Below are 18726 nucleotides of genomic sequence, written 5' to 3'. Positions count from 1 at the left end.
GAATGTATTGCAGTTTAATTTTTTGTCCTTTAAAAGATATATATTTACATGTCCTGCCATAAAGGATGTGGTATTTGCAAGTAGTATAAGCAGTCTGCCTGAAAGGAGTAAGTTTATTTTTTTAAAATTACTTAAAGCACAAAGCTTGTAAGGCCAGACTGTGCTTAGCACATTCTTTGTAGTGAACTTGTAGATGTCTGGTAAGTAATAAATTATTGAGCTGTGCTTTAGTGTCTCCTTGCAACTCTGAGACCACCAGAAGCTTGCTCTCCACATGGAAACTTTGGAAAACAGGCATGAAGAAAAGACAGATGCTTATATTTCCACAGGATCTTTGTGTTAATTTATGACAATGAATGGCATTACCTACCAAGGATCATGGCCAGTTGGGCAGGGAGGCACAAAGGTTGAGAAAGCCATCAGCTGTAATATCTCATGTGAATGCTGCCTGCCCTGGCAATCTCCAAATCTCTGAAGTGCTTGTGATAATGTTAAGGATGTGCTCTTTCCAATTATTACTGTGGAATATGGTAGAGATTCCTGCAGCTTCTTGCACAGACCAAGTCATCTGCCCAAGGGATTACATGTGACACAGTGAAATCTAATTTTTTAAAAAATATAGAAATTTCCTAATTGTATGTGTTATGAAACATTAAAATTCTAATGTTTAAGAGCAAAGATCTGTTGGAAAAATAAGCATTAACCAAGTCCAAGTTTTACCTATGTTTAATGGGTAAATATTACATTTCTGTGTCTCTTCAAAGCCTACATGATATCCCCAAGTACATGTTATTCATTAACTGATTAAGATAAATAGAGATTTCATTTGAAATTTTGGTTTTTTCCAAAATGGAGCAGAGAACATTGCTTGCATTGATGGTCTTTTCCTCACTCATAGTGTTAGCAGAAACTAATGATCAGAAGGTATTTGCTCTATTTTTATTATCAATATCTCATTTGCTGATGCGGTCGTCTCGTGGTAACTGGCCAGGCAGTGCAGGTAACTCCTCTGGTAACCACCTCCCAGGGACACTTGGGTGGGTTGTGTTGAGATTTTAGAGCTTTGGGTCCTTTTAAGGTCATTTTGATTGTTTGTTCGGATTGTTGTAGTACAAATGTAGCAGGAGGTGCTTGTAGATGTGTTTGATGATTCTCTTCCTTTGGAATGTAAGATATCAAATTTGAGAGGTCAGTAACTCTGCTTTGGCTCCTGGATGAGGTTTGGATCTTGACACAGGACCTAACAAGCACTAAGCAGTGCCAGGAGGTTTCTGAGAAGTGTTTAATAATAAATATGGAATGGAAAAGAGAGAAGTAGAAAGTTATTTGCACTGGCTGGAGGAGCAAACTCTCTCTTGTACCATCAGAGTGGTGACTGGTGGCATTGTAAAAACATCAGTATTTGAGAGGAAGAGGAAGCTTTGGGTCAGAAGATTTCTCTGTCCATTGTGCCTATTTAGAAGAGAGTGAAGTGGAACTGAAATGCAGGCAGGTGTTGGGGGGCAGGGCCAGGCCTGGTGGCTGCTTCAGGGGCAGCTGAGAGCTCTGCAGGAAGCCATGGATGGGGTGTATGGGGCCCACAGTGCCTCTGCCTGTGGGTACCTGCCTGGGGCTGGCTCTCTCTGCTTCCTTGCCCTCTCTGCACAGCAAAGCTCCTCCCCATGCTGCATCCCACTGACCCCTGGGTTGTGCTGCCCACAGCCTAAAGTGCAGGAGATGCAGGTCCTGCTCCCTGCAGCATCCCTTGGGCACGTGGCAGCAGAGTAGATTCTGCACTGGGTAAATTTTGCACAGGACAAACCACAGCTTGGGGCTTGGTGTTCCTTATGGAAAACCTCACCCTGAATGTGCCATGGGCAGGTTTGAGTATGGCAGGGCAGCCGTGTTTTGCATTTCAGCCAGTGTCCTAATGGAGGAGAAGCCACTGGATGCTATTAATTGGCAAGCAAAGTACAGGAGATTAATTATCAAAATAGCTAAAGATAATTAGCCATTCAAAAGACTCGGAGGCTGGAAAAGTAAAAATGGAAGTGCAAAGATATTCTTTGTTGTTGAGCTTTTTTGTTTTAATCGGTTATTGGACTGTTGTGAGGCTGGTGATGCCCAGATCAGCCTTTCTTAGTGCCACTGCTGGAACATGGGTAAGGCCTTTAGAGAGACATCCCAAATGCAAAAGGAGGTGTCCATGTAGGCAAGTGCTCCAGGCAGTTCTCAGTCCAGCCACCCTCTGGGGTGCTCCAGGCAGCTCTAGAATGGTGCCCTCCTCCTTTGGCCATCAAGGGAAGAACCAGACCAGGAGAAACCTGAGTGCTCAAAGGGCATCTCTGCTTGTGTAACCAGTGAGAGGTTGGGACAGCCATGTGAGGTTTTGAGCCTGCTAAACATCCTGTGGGACACAAGATACCAAGCTGGAAAACAGGAAGCAAAGTCAACAGCTGGGAGAGCAAATAAACAGTTGCACAAAAAACAGGGACCTTCCCTGGGTCAGGCTTAAAGAGGCTTCTGATCTTCCTGAGGAAAGTCTTGGGCAATGCATGGGGTGATGCAGCAGCAGCTTGACTGTACCCCAAGGAGAGAAAAAGGTTCAACAGAATCCTCTGTGGAACAGCAAAATGCAGATGTAGCTGCAGGCTTTGCATGGGACAGTGGCTGTGGCTGCAGAGAAGGGAATAAGCAGACTGGTTCAGAACAATCCCCTCCCCAGTTCCAGCCAGGCTTTCTAACAGGTCATTTCTTCATCAGAGTTTTCCAACAGCATCATCCAGGTAAGGATGGTCTGGGAGCAAAACCTGCTTGTTTGTCTCAGTCTGTTTATTTTTTTCCAGCCTGCTGTTGAAATATACAGCCTCCACGTGGACTGCAAGGTCACATCACGATTTGCTCACACTGTCATCACCAGCAGAATCGTCAACCGAGCCAATGAGTCCCGAGAGGCCACCTTTGAAGTGGAGTTACCCAAGACAGCCTTCATCACCAACTTCTCCATGTAGGACAGTCCTCACCTGCAGTGTAAAGGCGGCAGCTCTGAGGGGGGTTCATTTTCTGCTCAAAGAAGGAGCACAAAGAGGGTCCTCTGTGAAAGTGCTCTGTGGGGCTAAGTAGTAAGCAGCCAAATAGAAAAGAGGTGCCCAGGGCCAGGCTGCCTGCTGCATAGGGTGGGTGATAGATGTGCTCAGTGGTGGTGTTTCTCCTGCTCCAGCCTCCTCAAGACTCTGCAAGGACAAGGACTGTTTTCTGGTGGTGGCTCCTGGCATCCTCCTGGGTGGGGAGGGATTTGGGAGCCAGCGTCCCTTGCTCATGCCCAGAGAGCCACAAAAAATTTCTGCTGAGTTTCTTTCCCCAGTGCATTCCTTCTAATATGAATTAATTTTCATGGAAACCAAACAGGTCCATTGATGGTGAAGAATACCCAGGAATAATAAAGGAGAAAGCTGCTGCTCAAAACGAGTATGACTCGGCAGTCTCACAAGGACAGAGCGCTGGCCTCATCAAGTACGTTGTTATTCTGAGTAAGGCAGCCCCAACACCCCTCTTTGGCTTCCTGTTTGGCTAGGGGCAGATTAAATCCTGCACATAGCCTCATCCTAGTGGGGACAAATCAGTGAAATTCAGTCTTGGGTTCTTGGTAAGAGGGACAGTGTATCTTTGTGTGTGTGTATATGCATATATATGTATTTTTAACATATATATAAATTCACATAAATGTGATGTATAGGTGGTCCTGCAATGGGCTCCATTGAAGCATCCCTGTTTATCAGTGCCTTGGGACTTGCTGTCACAGAATCACTGAATCACAGAATGTTCTTGAAAGGTATCTACAAGGATCACAAAGTCCAGCTCTTAAGTGAATGGTCCACAAAGGGATTGAACCAACAGCCACAGTGTTACTAGCTCCATGCTCTGACCAATTGAGCTAATCTCAGGGCCAAAGCTCCTGAAAGATCATCTAGTTCCAAGCCCCCTGCCATGGGCAGGGACACCTTTCAGGTTGCTCAGAGCTCCATCCAGCCTTGGTCACTGTCATTCAAGAGCACCTTGCCATGCTGGAATGATGCTCAGTGCTGAGTCTGCCTCCTTGCAGAAACAGAGGACCATGGCATTTGAACAGATATCACAGTTTCAGGGTTTATTTAATATGTGCTTCACAGGTATTCCCTCTGAGGTATGCAGGGGTTTCTGCTCCATTTCTCAGCTTGCACTCATGACATGTTAATGTAATGTTCAATATGTGATGTGCATAATAGCACCTGCAATGTAAAAAATCCTCTCTATGATGAAAAATATTTACTGCTATTCTTTTTTTTTTTATTTATCCCATGTGGCCCCTTGGAGGGGCCACAATAAAAGTGTGCAAATTATTTCAAACTGCAGCCACCACAAGGAGGTAAATCACTGTTTTTCCCCCCCAGAATTACAGACAGAAGGCTGGAGCAGTTCCACGTGTCTGTCAGCATCGCAGCTGCCAGCAAAGTCACTTTTGAGCTGACCTACGAGGAGCTGCTGAAGCGGCAGCTGGGGAAGTACGAGCTGCTCATCAAGGTCCGGCCCAAGCAGCTCGTTAAGCACTTCCAGGTGAGCTGTCCTGGGGAGGGCTGGGCAGGGAGCAGTGCCGTGGGTTTTAGCACAGCCATGTTCCCTCTGAGACGCTGATGTTCACTTCCCTGCTGCCAGATCGACGTGCACATCTTCGAGCCCCAGGGCATTCACTTCTTGGAGACAGACAGCACATTCATGACAAACGAGTTAACTGAGGCGCTCACCAAAGAGCAGAACGAAACCAAGGTAAAGCAGCAGCTGCCAGAGGTTACTGCCAGGGGCTGCTCTAAGTTATATTGCTTTAGAGATTTCTTTCTGATTGCTTTGCAGGCTCATATTTTATTTAAGCCAACTCTAGAGCAACAGAAGAAAAATTCTGAACTTGATGAAACGCTCCTCAATGGTGATTTTGTTGTGCGTTATGATGTTAAGAGAGAAGCCACTGCAGGTGATATACAGGTAAAAAATATATAAATGAAAATGCTTTTAGATCACAGATAAGTATGAATATGAAGTGAAATCAGCAAAACAGCAACATTTGCTTTGAAACACCAAGAATGACAGGAAAATCTCTTCCCATTAATCCACAGTCAGCTAGAGCTGAGGGTGATAGTAATCCCCAGAGACATCCAGGTATATTGAAAAAAAGGATCACTTAGGAAAAAAAAATCAGTCTTTCAAATTTTATTCAAATGCCCAATCTATATTGGTATTTCATAGATGGTTTTTTGCAGTATTTTTTAATTATTATTTTGTCTCCTCTAAAGGTGTATTTGTGGCTTCCTGTAAATGAAGTTTAGAGTAATGTGATTTATATCACTTCAAATGATGCTTGGTCTCTGTGGTTTTGTGGTAACTGAGGTAATAACTAAATACAGCAGGAACTTCACAAATATTTATGAACAGATGCCTATTCTAGGGAATAAAATAGAGTATTTTCAATATCATTTCACTAATGAAGTATACATGGGTGTGCTAAAAGGTGGCAACCACAGTCATTAAGAGATGTACTCATAGGTAATGATAAAGATGTAATGTGATACACAGTGATAATATGCATATATCATACTTATGGCACTGAGATGTCTAATATATATGTATGTATACATGCTGCTCTCTGGTAATTTTCTCTCTACAGACAATCTTGCTTCCAGCTAGGAAATACATTTTACTTTCTTTAATTTAAGTTCTTTTATTTGAGCTTATCGAGAGAGCAGAATGCTGAGCATGCTCCCCACTTCTTGCTGTGCCAGAATGTTAAGATTTATTCTTTATTTATTCAGATGTACTTTTATGGGTGATTTCACATTCTGTATTTCAGATTGTCAATGGGTATTTTGTCCATTACTTTGCACCCCAAGAAATGCCAGTGTTTCCCAAAAATGTCATCTTTGTTATAGACCGAAGTGGCTCCATGACAGGCAGAAAAATTGAACAGGTAACTTCCCTCAAAGCATGACCTCTGTTAGCAGCAGGCACACACTCCCCAGCCTTCTGAGGAAGCAACTGGGAATTTTTCATTGGAAGCACACACTGGTTTTGTGCACAGCAAAAGGTTCAGACTTACAGAAGCGCTTGAAAATGCATATGCATATATTGAAGTTACTAAGGAGTAACTCTTGTCTGACACAACTATTTTCATGGATATTAAACATTGAGGCAGAGAGAACCTTCTGTATTTTTGCAGAACTTCTTGTGCTTATATTTTTCTTTAATGAAGCTTAGAGAGTTAATTTATCTGTTTTTTATGTTTATTGATGACTGTGGATGCAGCTCTGTTTGAGAGCAGACAAACCCCCTACAGCCCTCATAGGTTGGATTTTGTGTCTGTAAGTGAAGTGAATTGTCTATTTCTGATGGTCCCAACCTAAAACATACCATTAGAGTTTAATAAAGGCATAGGGCTGCATCTGGAACAGACCTGTAGAGAACTCCCTTATTACACTGTAATTTCAATCCCAGTTCTGGCAAAGAAGTGGAAATTATCAAAATCATTGTTTTCTCCTTGGAACAGACAAGGGATGCCCTGTTGAAGATTTTGCAGGACCTTCGCCAAGAAGATCATTTCAGCTTTATCACCTTCAACCACAAAGTGGTGGAGTGGAAGAGCTCTTTGCTGCCAGCCACGGAGGAGAATGTGGCCAGTGCTGCAGCACTGGTGCAGACTCTCACTGCCAGGGGAGGTACACGTTCTTGTAGCCACAAATATGCACCTAGTGGAATTAATTGCTTAGAAAATAATTATTTTTATTAGTTATATAGTGCCCCAGAGCTACCACTAGTGCTTACAAAGCAGGTCAGTTTTTAAAACTTATAAGTGAGGAGTGGGAAAGAAAGCCTGTGAGTGGTCAGACTGGTGACTACATTATGAGATAGATATAGTTATATAGTACATAAGAGATGCTTACAGCACATCTATGAACCAAACCCACAAAGTTTTGTTTCCAATTTTTATCACAGAGACAATTAGGAGATTCCTTAGTAGCACACTTTTTCTACAGAAAAATGGCAACTTACTCAACATTTGATAGCAATTTGCTGACCTTTTTTTCTATTTATATCAAGTGTCCCCTTGTAAAAAAAAAAAAAAAAAAAAAAAAGAAAATAAAAGAAACATATCCAAAGTAATACTCCCTTGTAAGCCATGCCATATAAACAAAATAGGCCAAACAGACATGGCATTTCAGTTGCTGCACCAGTCAGTGTGCTTGGTGTTATTATTTAGTTTTAAGCACAGCTCAAGGGCTCTGTCTCCCTTTAATGTTAGACTGTCAGTATGAGCAGAAGTTTCCTTACCCTAGGCACTAACACCAATAAACCCACCCATGCTCAGCTCTTTTCTCTGATTTCTTATAGAAGGCAGGGAAACATTTCTTAAATATAGGTTAACAGATGACAATGTATTTACTTAAGCATTTTTAATGGCTCTAGACATGTTTGTATTCGCCATGACATATGTGTGGAAAATCCTCCCAAGAGAATATTCTAGCACTGCTGCAGCAATATAACACCCGGTAATTAAGTCCAGTAGGCGAAGTCCCTAAATCCTCCTCTCTCAGAAGGTTTACTTCCTGCAGAAAACTTTAAACAAGTCTGCAGGGCCTGGGCAGATGAAGGGCAGCAATCTCTGCAGATTCTGCTGTTGAGGTGAGCAATGCCTGCTGTCATTGCAGGCACAGACATCAATGGTGCCCTGCTGGCTGCCGTGGGCATGCTGGACAGAGCCGAGGGGCTGCCAGAGCACAGCGTCTCCATGATTATCTTGCTGACAGATGGCCAGCCCACTTCTGGTGAGTGAATGCTATGCACGGCCCTCCCTCTTCTGGGGTTTTTTATCTGTTACACTTGCATCCCAATATTGATAGACCTAGCCCATGTTTTGGAGGAGCTTTGGAATGCATAGGCTGAGCTACTGCTGGATCTGGAGAGGGGGGTTATAAGAGGGCTCTGCTGAGGGCTGTGATGGCACAGCCTGCCTGCCCATGACTGCACATCCTTCAGCTGAGGGCTGTGATGGCACAGCCTGCCTGCCCATGACTGCACATCCTTCAGCTGAGGGCTGTGATGGCACAGCCTGCCTGCCCATGACTGCACATCCTTCAGCTGGGAATTGTTTTGCTGCATACTGTTGCCTTCCCAGTTTATAAACACAAGGGAATTGGAGATATTCCAAACACAGCTGAAATAGAAAAGTGAAATACCTAGAGACAAAATACAGACATTTTGCAGATACTGTGTACAGTTCTATTTGAGAGATATTGCTTGTGCTTCTTCACCCTCCGTGCCCCAAACTTAAGATATTTTCAAGGTGCTTCTTGTTCTGTATTCTTTGCCATGTCTTAATTAGTGATCAGCTGTGACAGCACAAGCCAAAGGATTGAGATTGAGCTATCAGGTGAAATAAGCAACTCCCAGAGCAATGGCACAAACTCCCTTGTCTTGAATAGGGGTTTGTCTTAGTTTAGTGTAGCACCAGCATCACTCCAAGGTCAGCAATAGTACTTCATCTGTAAGCCTGTAATAAGTTCATTCTGCCTTTTAGATTGTGTGAGCCATTCTGCTTTGGGGTTTCTTGATTTTGTTTGGGTTTTTTAATAAAATTCAGCTCACAGTGCTGCCTCCCCAGCATAGCCACAGTGAGTCTCCAGTGCTCCCCACATCCAGCAGTCAGAAATCAGGCCAGGGTGGAGTGTCAGGCATTATTGCCTACACTGTCTTCCATAGCAAAGCAGCTAAAAAAGAAAACTCTGAGCTGCTCCCATGGTATTGCTGCAGACAGTGACAGCTTCAGCCTGGAAATGCTGATGGAAAAGCTCTCACTACATGGCCATCAGCAGCTCCTCAAATGGAATAAGGTGATGGTCTGAAAATCTTTTTCTCTGTCACACAAAGGGGCTGGGAGAGAAGCATGGCTGACTTCATTGGCAGTTTGTTGGAATTGCACCATTAACTAATCCATTCTTCTCTCAATTGACACACATAATTTTTATGGATGGCACTTGTCTTTTGAATGCTTGATGAAGTGTATCCATCCCTCATGTTGTTAACTTGTAGTGTGTGTCCCTTCCCTACTAAAAACCTCCTCTGGCCCTGTAATCCTATAAAATATTTTGCACTTAGCCATGACAACATCAGAAGAACCTAATAAAAATCACTAAGGGGGGAGAATCACGTTCTGGCATTCCACATGCAGAGTTGTGGTTTCATTTCCAATTTGATTACTAGCATTTTATCCCCTATTTTTTTAGTATTTTATTCTGAATTATTTTAAAAAACTTCAGGCAGAATTTTCCATTAAACTGCTGCAGTCTTTTTGCGCTTGAAAAGCCCCAAACCCACAATGGTGTTTTTGTTTCATTTACAGGTGAGAGAAACGTGGAAGTAATTCAAGAAAACCTTCAGAAAGCAATCAATGGGAATTATGCTCTTTTCTGCCTTGGCTTTGGGTTTGATGTCAGTTATAAATTCCTGGAGAAAATGGCCCTGAGCAATGGGGGAATAGCACGGCGTATCTACGAAAATGCTGATGCAGCCTTGCAGCTCCAGGTCAGGAGTAAGGAATGTGCCAGGAAAGCCTCAGCTTATATCTAGTTCTAGCAGCAAAATCACAGATTTTCTGAGATTAAATGTTGGGGTTGAGTTTACCTCTTACTTCAGCTGAGGGAGGAAGGCAATTTTGGGGTATCTGAGGATTTTTACTCTCCATGTTATCCATGACTCAAAGTTTTCAAATCAGTCACATTCAGACAAACTGGGAAACTCACACATTTCTCTACTACAAAAAGAGAAATTGTCTAGGGGAAGTGGACAATTTCTGAGTTTGCAGTAGTCTTGCACTGCTAAAGAAAAAGCTTTTTAAGAGGGCTTTAGACATTCAACATATTGCTTTGCACAATTTTGCTGTCATTTGTGTGTGTTCCCTGTCCTTCTGCTCTTCTTTAGGGCTTTTATCAAGAAGTGGCTACCCCAATATTAATGCAAATTGAAATGCAGTATCCAGAAAATTCCATTGAAGGATTAACCAAGAACAATTTCAAGCTGTTTTTTGAAGGATCTGAAATTATAGTGTCTGGAAAAATTAGCAATGAGCTGGATCTTTTGCCAGTGGAAATTAAAGCTCAGTCAGTAAGTGTTTAGTTTACTAATTGTGAAACACATCTCTCCCTTCTGTCTTTTGTGGCACAATAGAAGGCTTCAAGAAGTGTTTTGTGTTTAGTATATGTTTGTTACATTTGGGCTCTCAGTTTTCTCATTGTTTGATCTCTCAGATAATTTGTTAAAATTACTCTCTCTTGAATTTGCTACAAAAGAAAAACCTTGAAGAATACCCACAAATAAGTAAACAGAAATTTTAATTGTTTTAATTCTTTAACAAAATTCGAGTATTTTAGCCTTTTGAGCACTTTTAGGTTTCTGTTGTTACAATGAAGTAGGAAATCTCAGTTATTTACCTCAAAAACGCTGAAATAGAATTTAATTAACTCCTTTTTTCATCATTGTTTCAAGTGCAGAAATAGAAATCTAAAATGCATGCTTTTTAGATACTTTGTGGATGCATTTTCCAATGGGAAAGAACAAAATTGAAGGACAGCTGGTACTGAAAGATATTAAGTCTCATAATGTGACTATAAATAAAGTTTATAGAGCTGAAGTTTATGGAGCTGTTCTTTTGATGGTCAGTTTTCTCCCACTTCAGCACACGAGTAACTTGACTCTTAAGGAAGAAGCAAATGTCAAAGAGAAGGAGCAAGTGTTCCAAAATCAAAGATACATCTTTGGGAATTTCATAGAGAGACTGTGGGCTTACTTGACCATTCAGCAGCTTCTGGAAAAAGCGTAAGAGATTTTAATGCCTCACATAACAAACTTCTAACTTCTCAAAGCACAAATTCCTTATTCACAAGTTATACAATCAGAAAATACAAAGAAACATAAATATTTTTCCAGATGGTACCATAAACATAAGATACTGGGAGAATACTACATTACTGTATGATGAACATGAAGTGCCTTTCAGTTTATGGTAGCACTACAACATTCAATTTCATATATATATGAACACATAATGTAACACATTCTACATGAAATGACTATGAAATATATTTCAATTGTATGGGTTGTGTTGAGCTGTTCTTGCACACCCAGAAATATTGTCTGTAGATCAGGAAATGGCAATACTTAGGGAATAGAACAATATGGATGTCCATAAGATACTTCACAGACCATGTATCTATTACTTTTATGTATTTAAACCCTACATGTTGCAAAGAATGAAGCATTTCCATAATTTCAGGCACATGAACAGCTGAGTTATCCCCATAAGACTACTGACCCTTCAATGATAAATATCTGAGGAGACACAGCTAATACATGAAGGAATCTGCAGATTATTTGTTCATAGTCCCTACACATTTTTGCTCCATCATTAACACAGACTTTAGTATTTCAGCCCAAGAAGAGGACCAGAAGGCACTGGAGGCCCAAGCCTTGGATCTGTCCCTGCGGTACAGCTTTGTCACACCGCTCACTTCCATGGTGGTCACCAAACCCCAGCAGCAGGAGGAGCTGGCAAACAAACCCACCGAGGCAGGTAAAAACAGCCCCCCTGAAATGCTCTGCTCTTCTTGAGTCACTGTTGTTGACTTCCACTTAGGTTCATTTGATAGTGATGTAACAAGGCAAATCAGAGGCAGGAGTTCAGGGATTGGCTTCTTTTCAAAATAAAGCATGCAGGATTGTTTTGAAAGGTGAAGTGATGAAACAATCACTTCAATGGAAATGGAAAATAGTTTGTTTAAATATTAACTAAAGGTAGTCTAATAGCTGTTACTATGAATGTAGGGAGGAAAGCATGGCCTCAGTCAGAGTTTTGCAAATGCTATATATACCCATCCTTTAGCCCAGAAAACATCATCACCTGAAGCCCTTGTCCCAGTTTGCTGGTTCACATGGGTAAAGTAATTCAGTGTTAACTCTGTGACACTCATCTGTCCCTCTTCCTCTTCATAGATAATGAGAAGCCCAAGAAACTTCCAGCAGGAGGTAAGTGTTTTCTTCTTTTCCAGTAGCATATTTTCATAGTCTCTAAAAAAACCAAAAAAACCCAAACAAAAACAAAAAACCCACAAACAAAAACCAAAAGAAACAGAAGAGTTCATGGTGGTTGTTCTGTAGAGGGAAGTATCTGAGATTGGAAAAAATCTGTGAAGTAAATTATAAGCGATGCCTGCTACAGTCTGTGCAGGTTTTAGGTGGATAACAGGGACAGAGGGAGAAAATCTTCCATTCAGAAAGTCTCAAAGGTCAAAATTATCTATGCTCTTGAGGAAAAGTAGTTCTTCAAGTCAGTATTGTTAATGATGCTTTCTGCTTCTTCCTACCACGTGTGAAGCATCTCTCCAAAGACTCCACTCAAGAATGCCTGGGGAGGATGATTCAGGTATGTTTTTCCTCTCTGGAAAGTGCATTTATTTGAATAATAACTTTATAGGTGAAGAACCTTGGGTTTGTTCTAGTTCTTTCACAGAAATATATCAAGAGAATCACAATGCTGCCCTGTTTCTAGAAGCTGCCTCTTTCAAAGTGCTGCTGGGGAGTTCAGTAGCAGAACCTCTCCTCTAAGGGATGTAATGCAATCATGAGTAAAACACAGACACACTTTTTTTTTCTCTCCAGTTGGGATTGCACTGAGGGGTGGGCGACTTGCTGGTAAGTACTCCTCCTCTGTTTCTCCTCAGAATAATTCTATAAAGTTCATTTCATATGTAGGGTCATACCAACCTTATTGTATATAAGTGCAGTTGGATTGGAGATGCCCACTTGATATACAATCTAGTTTTTATTATATGTATTTCAGTCCTCAGATATTTTATAATGAACTATAAACTTTTGAAAACAATATTGGTCCCTTTTCAGGAATAAAGAAAATATACCTCATGAAAATCAATGTGAAAGATAAGGAAAAGCATGTATTAGTAAGCTGAAAGAAATGGAGCTAAGAACAAAATAATTCACCAGTCCTAGGGTATCCAGAAAAGTCAGTGGACAGCAAGCAGGACAGATTCCCTCTTTCAAAGTGTGGGGAGGGAGGTGCAAGGCATAAACCCAAAGCAACAAAACATTGGGAAAACCCTTTTCTTTCAGATCGATGGCGCTCTGAGCTCCAAAGTGGCAGCAACAGGAAGATGTTTTCAACAGGTAGTTGCTCACAGTGGGGTCAGAGGGGCTGGGCTGGGTGTGCTGCATTCAACACTGCCCAGTGACCCTTGAAAACACAGCTCTAAACGCTGCTACGGCTCCAGCTGAGCACAGGCCCATCCTTGTGCTCTTTTCCCCCATTGGGACAGCTCGTCTTAGGCCAAGCTCTCCACAGTTGTCAGTGAAGAGCTCTGTTAAAAGGTTTCTGTAAAGCATTTGTCCTGGTTCATTGTTGAAGTGAGGGGGAGACGACCATCCTTTAATGCATCGAACTCCGATTTATTGATTGATCAGTCACTTTAAATAACAGTGTTAATTAACTTCATGCATATTCCAAAATCCAGGTTTACGATAGGCTAACAGAGAAAACTCTAACCACTCCTTTTGTTTTACAATACCGACAATTGTTTACACAAAACAAAACCAGTGTTCCCACTGTGATATGAACAGTTCCCAAAACTTCCATATCTGTTCCCAGGGTGCCATCTTTTCCCAGAGAGGGTGTTTCACTTGTTATGGGAAGACTGCCTGAGAACCTTATTGTTTATACAATGATGCCTGAGAGAGACTAATTGTTTATAGAAGTCAGGCTGGGAACTGCTTTGGAACTGCTTCACAGCTACCTGTTACTTTTCTCTCAATTGCATGGCTTCATGGCCTTTTTCCTCAAGCCATGCCTGAACTATACTCCTGACAGTTCATCAACTGACTTACAGAAAAATGTTTCATTAAACTCTTCTTAATAATTTTGACTGTTTCAGTTTCCAGGTTCAGACATGCCAAAATAGCACAACCTATTGGTGAGTGACACACATCCTTATACCCATTTCAATTCCTAATGTAACTGTAATGTACACTTCTTCATGCAACAATGCTTTTTCTGACTGCATCAACTCTGTGAAAACCTTTTACCACTTCTTGCTAACCTTGGCTAGTTCTTTCCATTTAAGTAGAAAGTATTCCTGTATTCCATGAGAGGACCTCTGTGGCTCAAGGATATAAGAAATGCAGGCTCAAGGATATAAGAAATGCAGGATAAAAGAAATCCTTTTTAAGTGCTCCTTGTCCTTAGTAAACTCTATATTTAAAATCTGTTGGTTTCATTCATATCAAGATGCTGTGTCTGGTATGCTTTTCAACAATATTACTTAGTTTTTAATCATTCTGTCCTTTAAAAGCTGTAACTACTGTTTAGGCATAAATCTATAAATTATTTCTGCTGTAACTATCCAGCACAGAGGCTAGATTTTTTTTGTTGCTGATACTTTTTCTTCTTTCTTTTCAGCCAGTGAACATCCACAACTTCTCTTGCAATTACCCAGACAAAATGAAAGAATCTGCTTAAACATTGATGAGAGAGCACAAACCTCTGTCCCCCTGCTGTCAGATCCAGAGCAAGGTGAGTGAGCCACATTACCCCAACACCAAGATAAGGAAAGTCACTGGGTCTGTGAGTGCAGTTGGTGTTTTTGGGAATAACCCCCTCTCATGAAGTGACATCTCACACCTGCTGCCTTGCACTGACCAGAGAGGCTGTGGTAAATTCTGCCTTTCTGTTAGGCAATATTAACAGTGCAACAGCTGGGGGCACTTCTCACCTATCTGGCTGAGAATCCCCTTCTCCTCCTGGTGTTACATCCTCCCTGGTCCTTATAGTGTTCTCCTATCCAGCCCTTGGGGCTTTGGAGGGTGCAGAGACCTTAAACCTTATGGTCCCTGTGTGTCAACAGAAAGGTGCATGCTCTGGGTGCACAGCAGATTTTCTGTGGTCCCGTCCTTGAGGAGCCATGGCCCAGGCACCAGGCACCTGCTCTGATTATGGAACAGAGGCAACTGTGTGCAGGAGGTGGAAGCATGGGGTTAAACCAGCTCTAGAGACCCCACCACAGACCTGGGGCATGTGGAGCTACAAGCCAGAAGTGCCCCACAAAAGTGGGTTTGAGACCCTGCAGTCATTTCAGTAACAAAACTGGAGCAGGTTTATTAAGATCACTTGTACCTTAAGAGAAGAATCACCTGACACATTTGTATTAAAGGTCTCACTGTGATGGGGAAACTTGGAGATGGAATAAATCACTTTGTGCAGTTTGATATCAGCTATGTGAATCCCCCTGTGCAAATCCATGTCTACACTCATGCAATCCTTGTAAGCCACAATAACAACAACAATTGGCTGTCATGGACAACGTCAACCTCCTCCACCATCCAGGGGTAAGAAACATCTCCCTGTCTTTTCCTAAACTTGAAAATGTGTCAGATCTTTGTTCATTCAGGCCTCTCCTTTCCCATTTACCTGAAGTAAGTGCTTCCAAATGCCCTTCTCCAGCAAGTATATCAGTGTGAGTACCAGCAGAGTATCTTTATAATCCCCCATTTCAAATATGGAGAAGAAAATAAGTTTAATTTTAATTCTTCATGCCTGTGTAAAGAGAACCAGAACAACTGCACCATCAGCCTGTTATTCATGTATTTATGTTCCAAAGGGAAGGAGCCATGCAGAGCAGCCTGGTGCCACCAGCAGCCCCTTTGTGTTCCTCCAGGGCAGAGCGAGCACTGCCACTGATGGCTTTGACATTTACTGTCCCTTTTATACAGCTCTTGGCTCCACACAGGCTGGGGTTTTCTTTCTCCTCAGTTTTAGCAATAACTCCCATCTGGGAAGCTGACATTTTTTTATGGGCAGGCATTAAGCATTGGAATAGCTGTCTGTAATAACTTAATGTCCACTGTAGGAGAAGGAATACTTTAAAAGCAGAGCTCATTTGTTGGAGTAATTAAAGCAGGATCCTTCAGTACCCCAAGGAAGAGCTGAGTGGAGCTGGTTCCCCCAGCCTTTTTATATTGCTGGAACAACTCTCCACAAGGATCCCCTGCTGGCCTGGGGCAGACAGGACACACACTGCTGCTCCCACACACACAGCTCTAGACAATAACAACTCCTACAACAACTGCTTTCAATTATCCTTGCATTCCAAACAGAGCCAAGAGCTGGCTGGATTTATGTCCCAGTATAATTTGCCAAGCAGAATGATCCTCCTGCTTCAATCCAGCACCCAAGCACTTGCATCAGCACTTTGGGGGTGGCATTGTTAATCCTCTCTGCAGGGAGCAAAAGGACAGTGACATCTGTGTTCTCCAAGACCACCTGGGATCACAATAATATTAATGGGTCAGAAGAAAGGCAAGATCTGAAAAACTTGTGAAATACCCAAGAAAAAAATTTTACTTGTTCATTTAAAAAAAAATTAATTATTTTATTAGCCTACCTTTTTTCTCATTTAAATGGTGAGAATTTTTTTTTCCCATCCAAGCATTTCTTGTCATTATGAATAATAAGGTGTATTCATCAGCAAAAAATTGTCCACTGGTATATTTGCAAGACCCGTTGTGCAGCACGGAGAGAAAAGATATTCTACTCAATATTTTCTACCTTAAAGATAACTACAAACAGATCAGGAAAAATGCAATTGCAAAGAGATAAAAGGCCAAAATGAAGTTATTTTGATTAATTAATGTCGGTTAGTTAAATACATATTCTTTCTTCACATTCTTCTTGGAAATAACTTTGTCATTTACTTCCTAGGCTGACAGTGTCAGTTGAAAAGGAAAAGAGTGTTACAGCATCACTGCCTGATACAGTCACAGTAAAAATTTCCTTGGTCAGGTTTCCAGAAGATTTCCTTGGGCTCTATTTCTTGAACACCGACCGTTTTTCAGACAAAGTCACTGGAGTTCTGGGTGTGTATCAGCATGGATGTGTGCAGCAAAGAATGCTCCTGTAACTCAGCTTCTGAAATGAGACTCTAGTCAGGAGTTTGTTTTGGGGAGTTCTTGAGAAATTTTGCATTTAATTGATTCCTTTTGGACATTGAACTTTAACTGCCCAGCAATCCCAAAAAGGGGAGGTCTCACTCTAGAAACATAACACATAACATAATGCTTTTCCACTCACCTTAAGTAGCCCATTGTGGGTTTAGAAGATGTTAAAATAAGACAGAAATAATAGTTGGGCTTAACCTCAACAGTACTGTGGAATGACATGACTGATGCAGAAAATCCATTTGATGTCAAATAACAGACTATAAATAATGGGCAAAAAATTGTAAACAATCATGGTTAGGAAATGAAAGCCAGCTGCTCCTGAACATCTTGGCTCCAAAAATCCTGGTGGGACCTAAGTTGAAGTTGTTTTGGAAACTTTGCAAAAAGAGAGGCTCTGTATTCCAAAAACCACAAGGAAGAAATAATTGTGAAAAACCATCAGAGAAAGGCTGAACCATCCCCTGGAGAGCGTTAGGGATAACAGCAGATCACAGATGAAACAGAGGAATTTTCTAATCTTGCTAATGGAGTATCCAAACTTGATCTTTGGTTTTTTTCTGAGATGAAGAGCTGCTCTCCTGGTGTTAGAGCTGCCATTTGGCTTAAACAAACAACAACACTCAGCTGGTTTGTAATTTTTAATAATTTCTATGTCTGTTGCTTAGGTCAATTTTATTCAAAAGCACAATTTGGGAGTAACTCCAACAATGATCAGAGAGCTGTGGAAAGACTCCTGAGAGTGTCTGGATCTGAGCACAAAGTTTCCAGGTACCAGATATGGAGGGGAGGGGAGGGGGTGTGCTTTGAGATGTGTTTTATCAGCAAATACCAGAGATCTAAAGAAATTAAACTGAGGGAGTGTTTGTAAGGACACACCTCTTTGGTGTAAATAACTTGCATTTTAATTTTTTCCCAAAAGCTTGCATTTGTTGTTTAAGTGATGCTACAGGGCTCAAGTCTCCTATTTCATTGGGGGAAATAATTACACCCTGGGGGTACAGCTTGCATTGTTAGCCTGGAAAAGGAGAGTGTTCCCTCAGTTGGATTTACCATGAGGAAAATTTTCTATCCTTCAACTACTTTTAGCACACATCTGTGATGGGGAAAAAACAGTGTGAGTGTGCAGGTCCTGGGAGTGCTGAGGTGCAGCTCTGCCCACCCAGGCCTCTGACTCCTGGTACCATCTGCACATCAGAGCAATTCTGACCCTGCCCCTTGATTGTGTTATCACATCATATTTTCTCTTTTTTTGACTTCATTTCAGGTTGTACAAGAAAGATTACAGGCTTGAGTCAGCCAGTGAACCTGTTTCCTGCTGGTCAATAGAGCTAACTCCCTAGAAAAAAAAATCTTTGAAGGAAATTATGGAAATGAAGCTCTTCCAAGTATTTTTGGTACTTTCATCAAGAAAACCACACAGTTAAACCCTTACTGTTGCTCTATATATGTGTCACAGATGTTTTATCTTGAAATAATTATACTTTCAAGATATAATGGTCCTTGCTTGTTTGCTACTTGAAAATGGTTTCTAATTGCAATGTGGTTTTGTTGTTGAAGATTTATGTGAATGAACTAAATAAAATTGACATTATCAGCTCACAGTTTGATATGGACACACGGACTTAAGTTTCCAAAGAAAAATCAGTAGTGGAATCATCCAAGCCAACAAAT

At 41.5% G+C, this 18726-nt stretch overlaps 1 protein-coding gene across 2 annotated transcripts; it reads left to right on the top strand.

The window, feature by feature from the left end:
* Nucleotides 1-849: 849 nt before the first annotated feature.
* ITIH4 (inter-alpha-trypsin inhibitor heavy chain 4) lies at nt 850-18656 on the top strand. Of its 2 annotated transcripts, XM_059479987.1 has the most exons (23): nt 850-924; nt 2826-2986; nt 3388-3492; nt 4410-4572; nt 4672-4782; nt 4867-4995; nt 5858-5974; nt 6551-6719; nt 7710-7826; nt 9401-9582; nt 9979-10161; nt 10733-10872; nt 11478-11626; nt 12046-12078; nt 12428-12475; nt 12712-12744; nt 13180-13233; nt 13995-14033; nt 14519-14632; nt 15270-15444; nt 16817-16971; nt 17721-17823; nt 18320-18656. In XM_059479987.1, exons 1-23 carry the CDS (start codon nt 850-852, stop codon nt 18393-18395), a joined length of 2631 nt encoding a protein of 876 aa, XP_059335970.1. In that variant the 3' UTR covers nt 18396-18656. The 2 variants fall into 2 exon arrangements, with proteins under 2 accessions (XP_059335970.1, XP_059335971.1); XM_059479988.1 differs by lacking the exon at nt 12712-12744.
* The last annotated feature ends 70 nt before the right edge of the window (nt 18657-18726 follow it).

Source organism: Ammospiza nelsoni, chromosome 11 (genome assembly GCF_027579445.1).
Source record: "Ammospiza nelsoni isolate bAmmNel1 chromosome 11, bAmmNel1.pri, whole genome shotgun sequence".
NCBI lineage: Eukaryota > Metazoa > Chordata > Aves > Passeriformes > Passerellidae > Ammospiza > Ammospiza nelsoni.
Note: the sequence above shows the minus strand (reverse complement) of the source record. Positions and strands in the feature narration are given on the sequence as shown.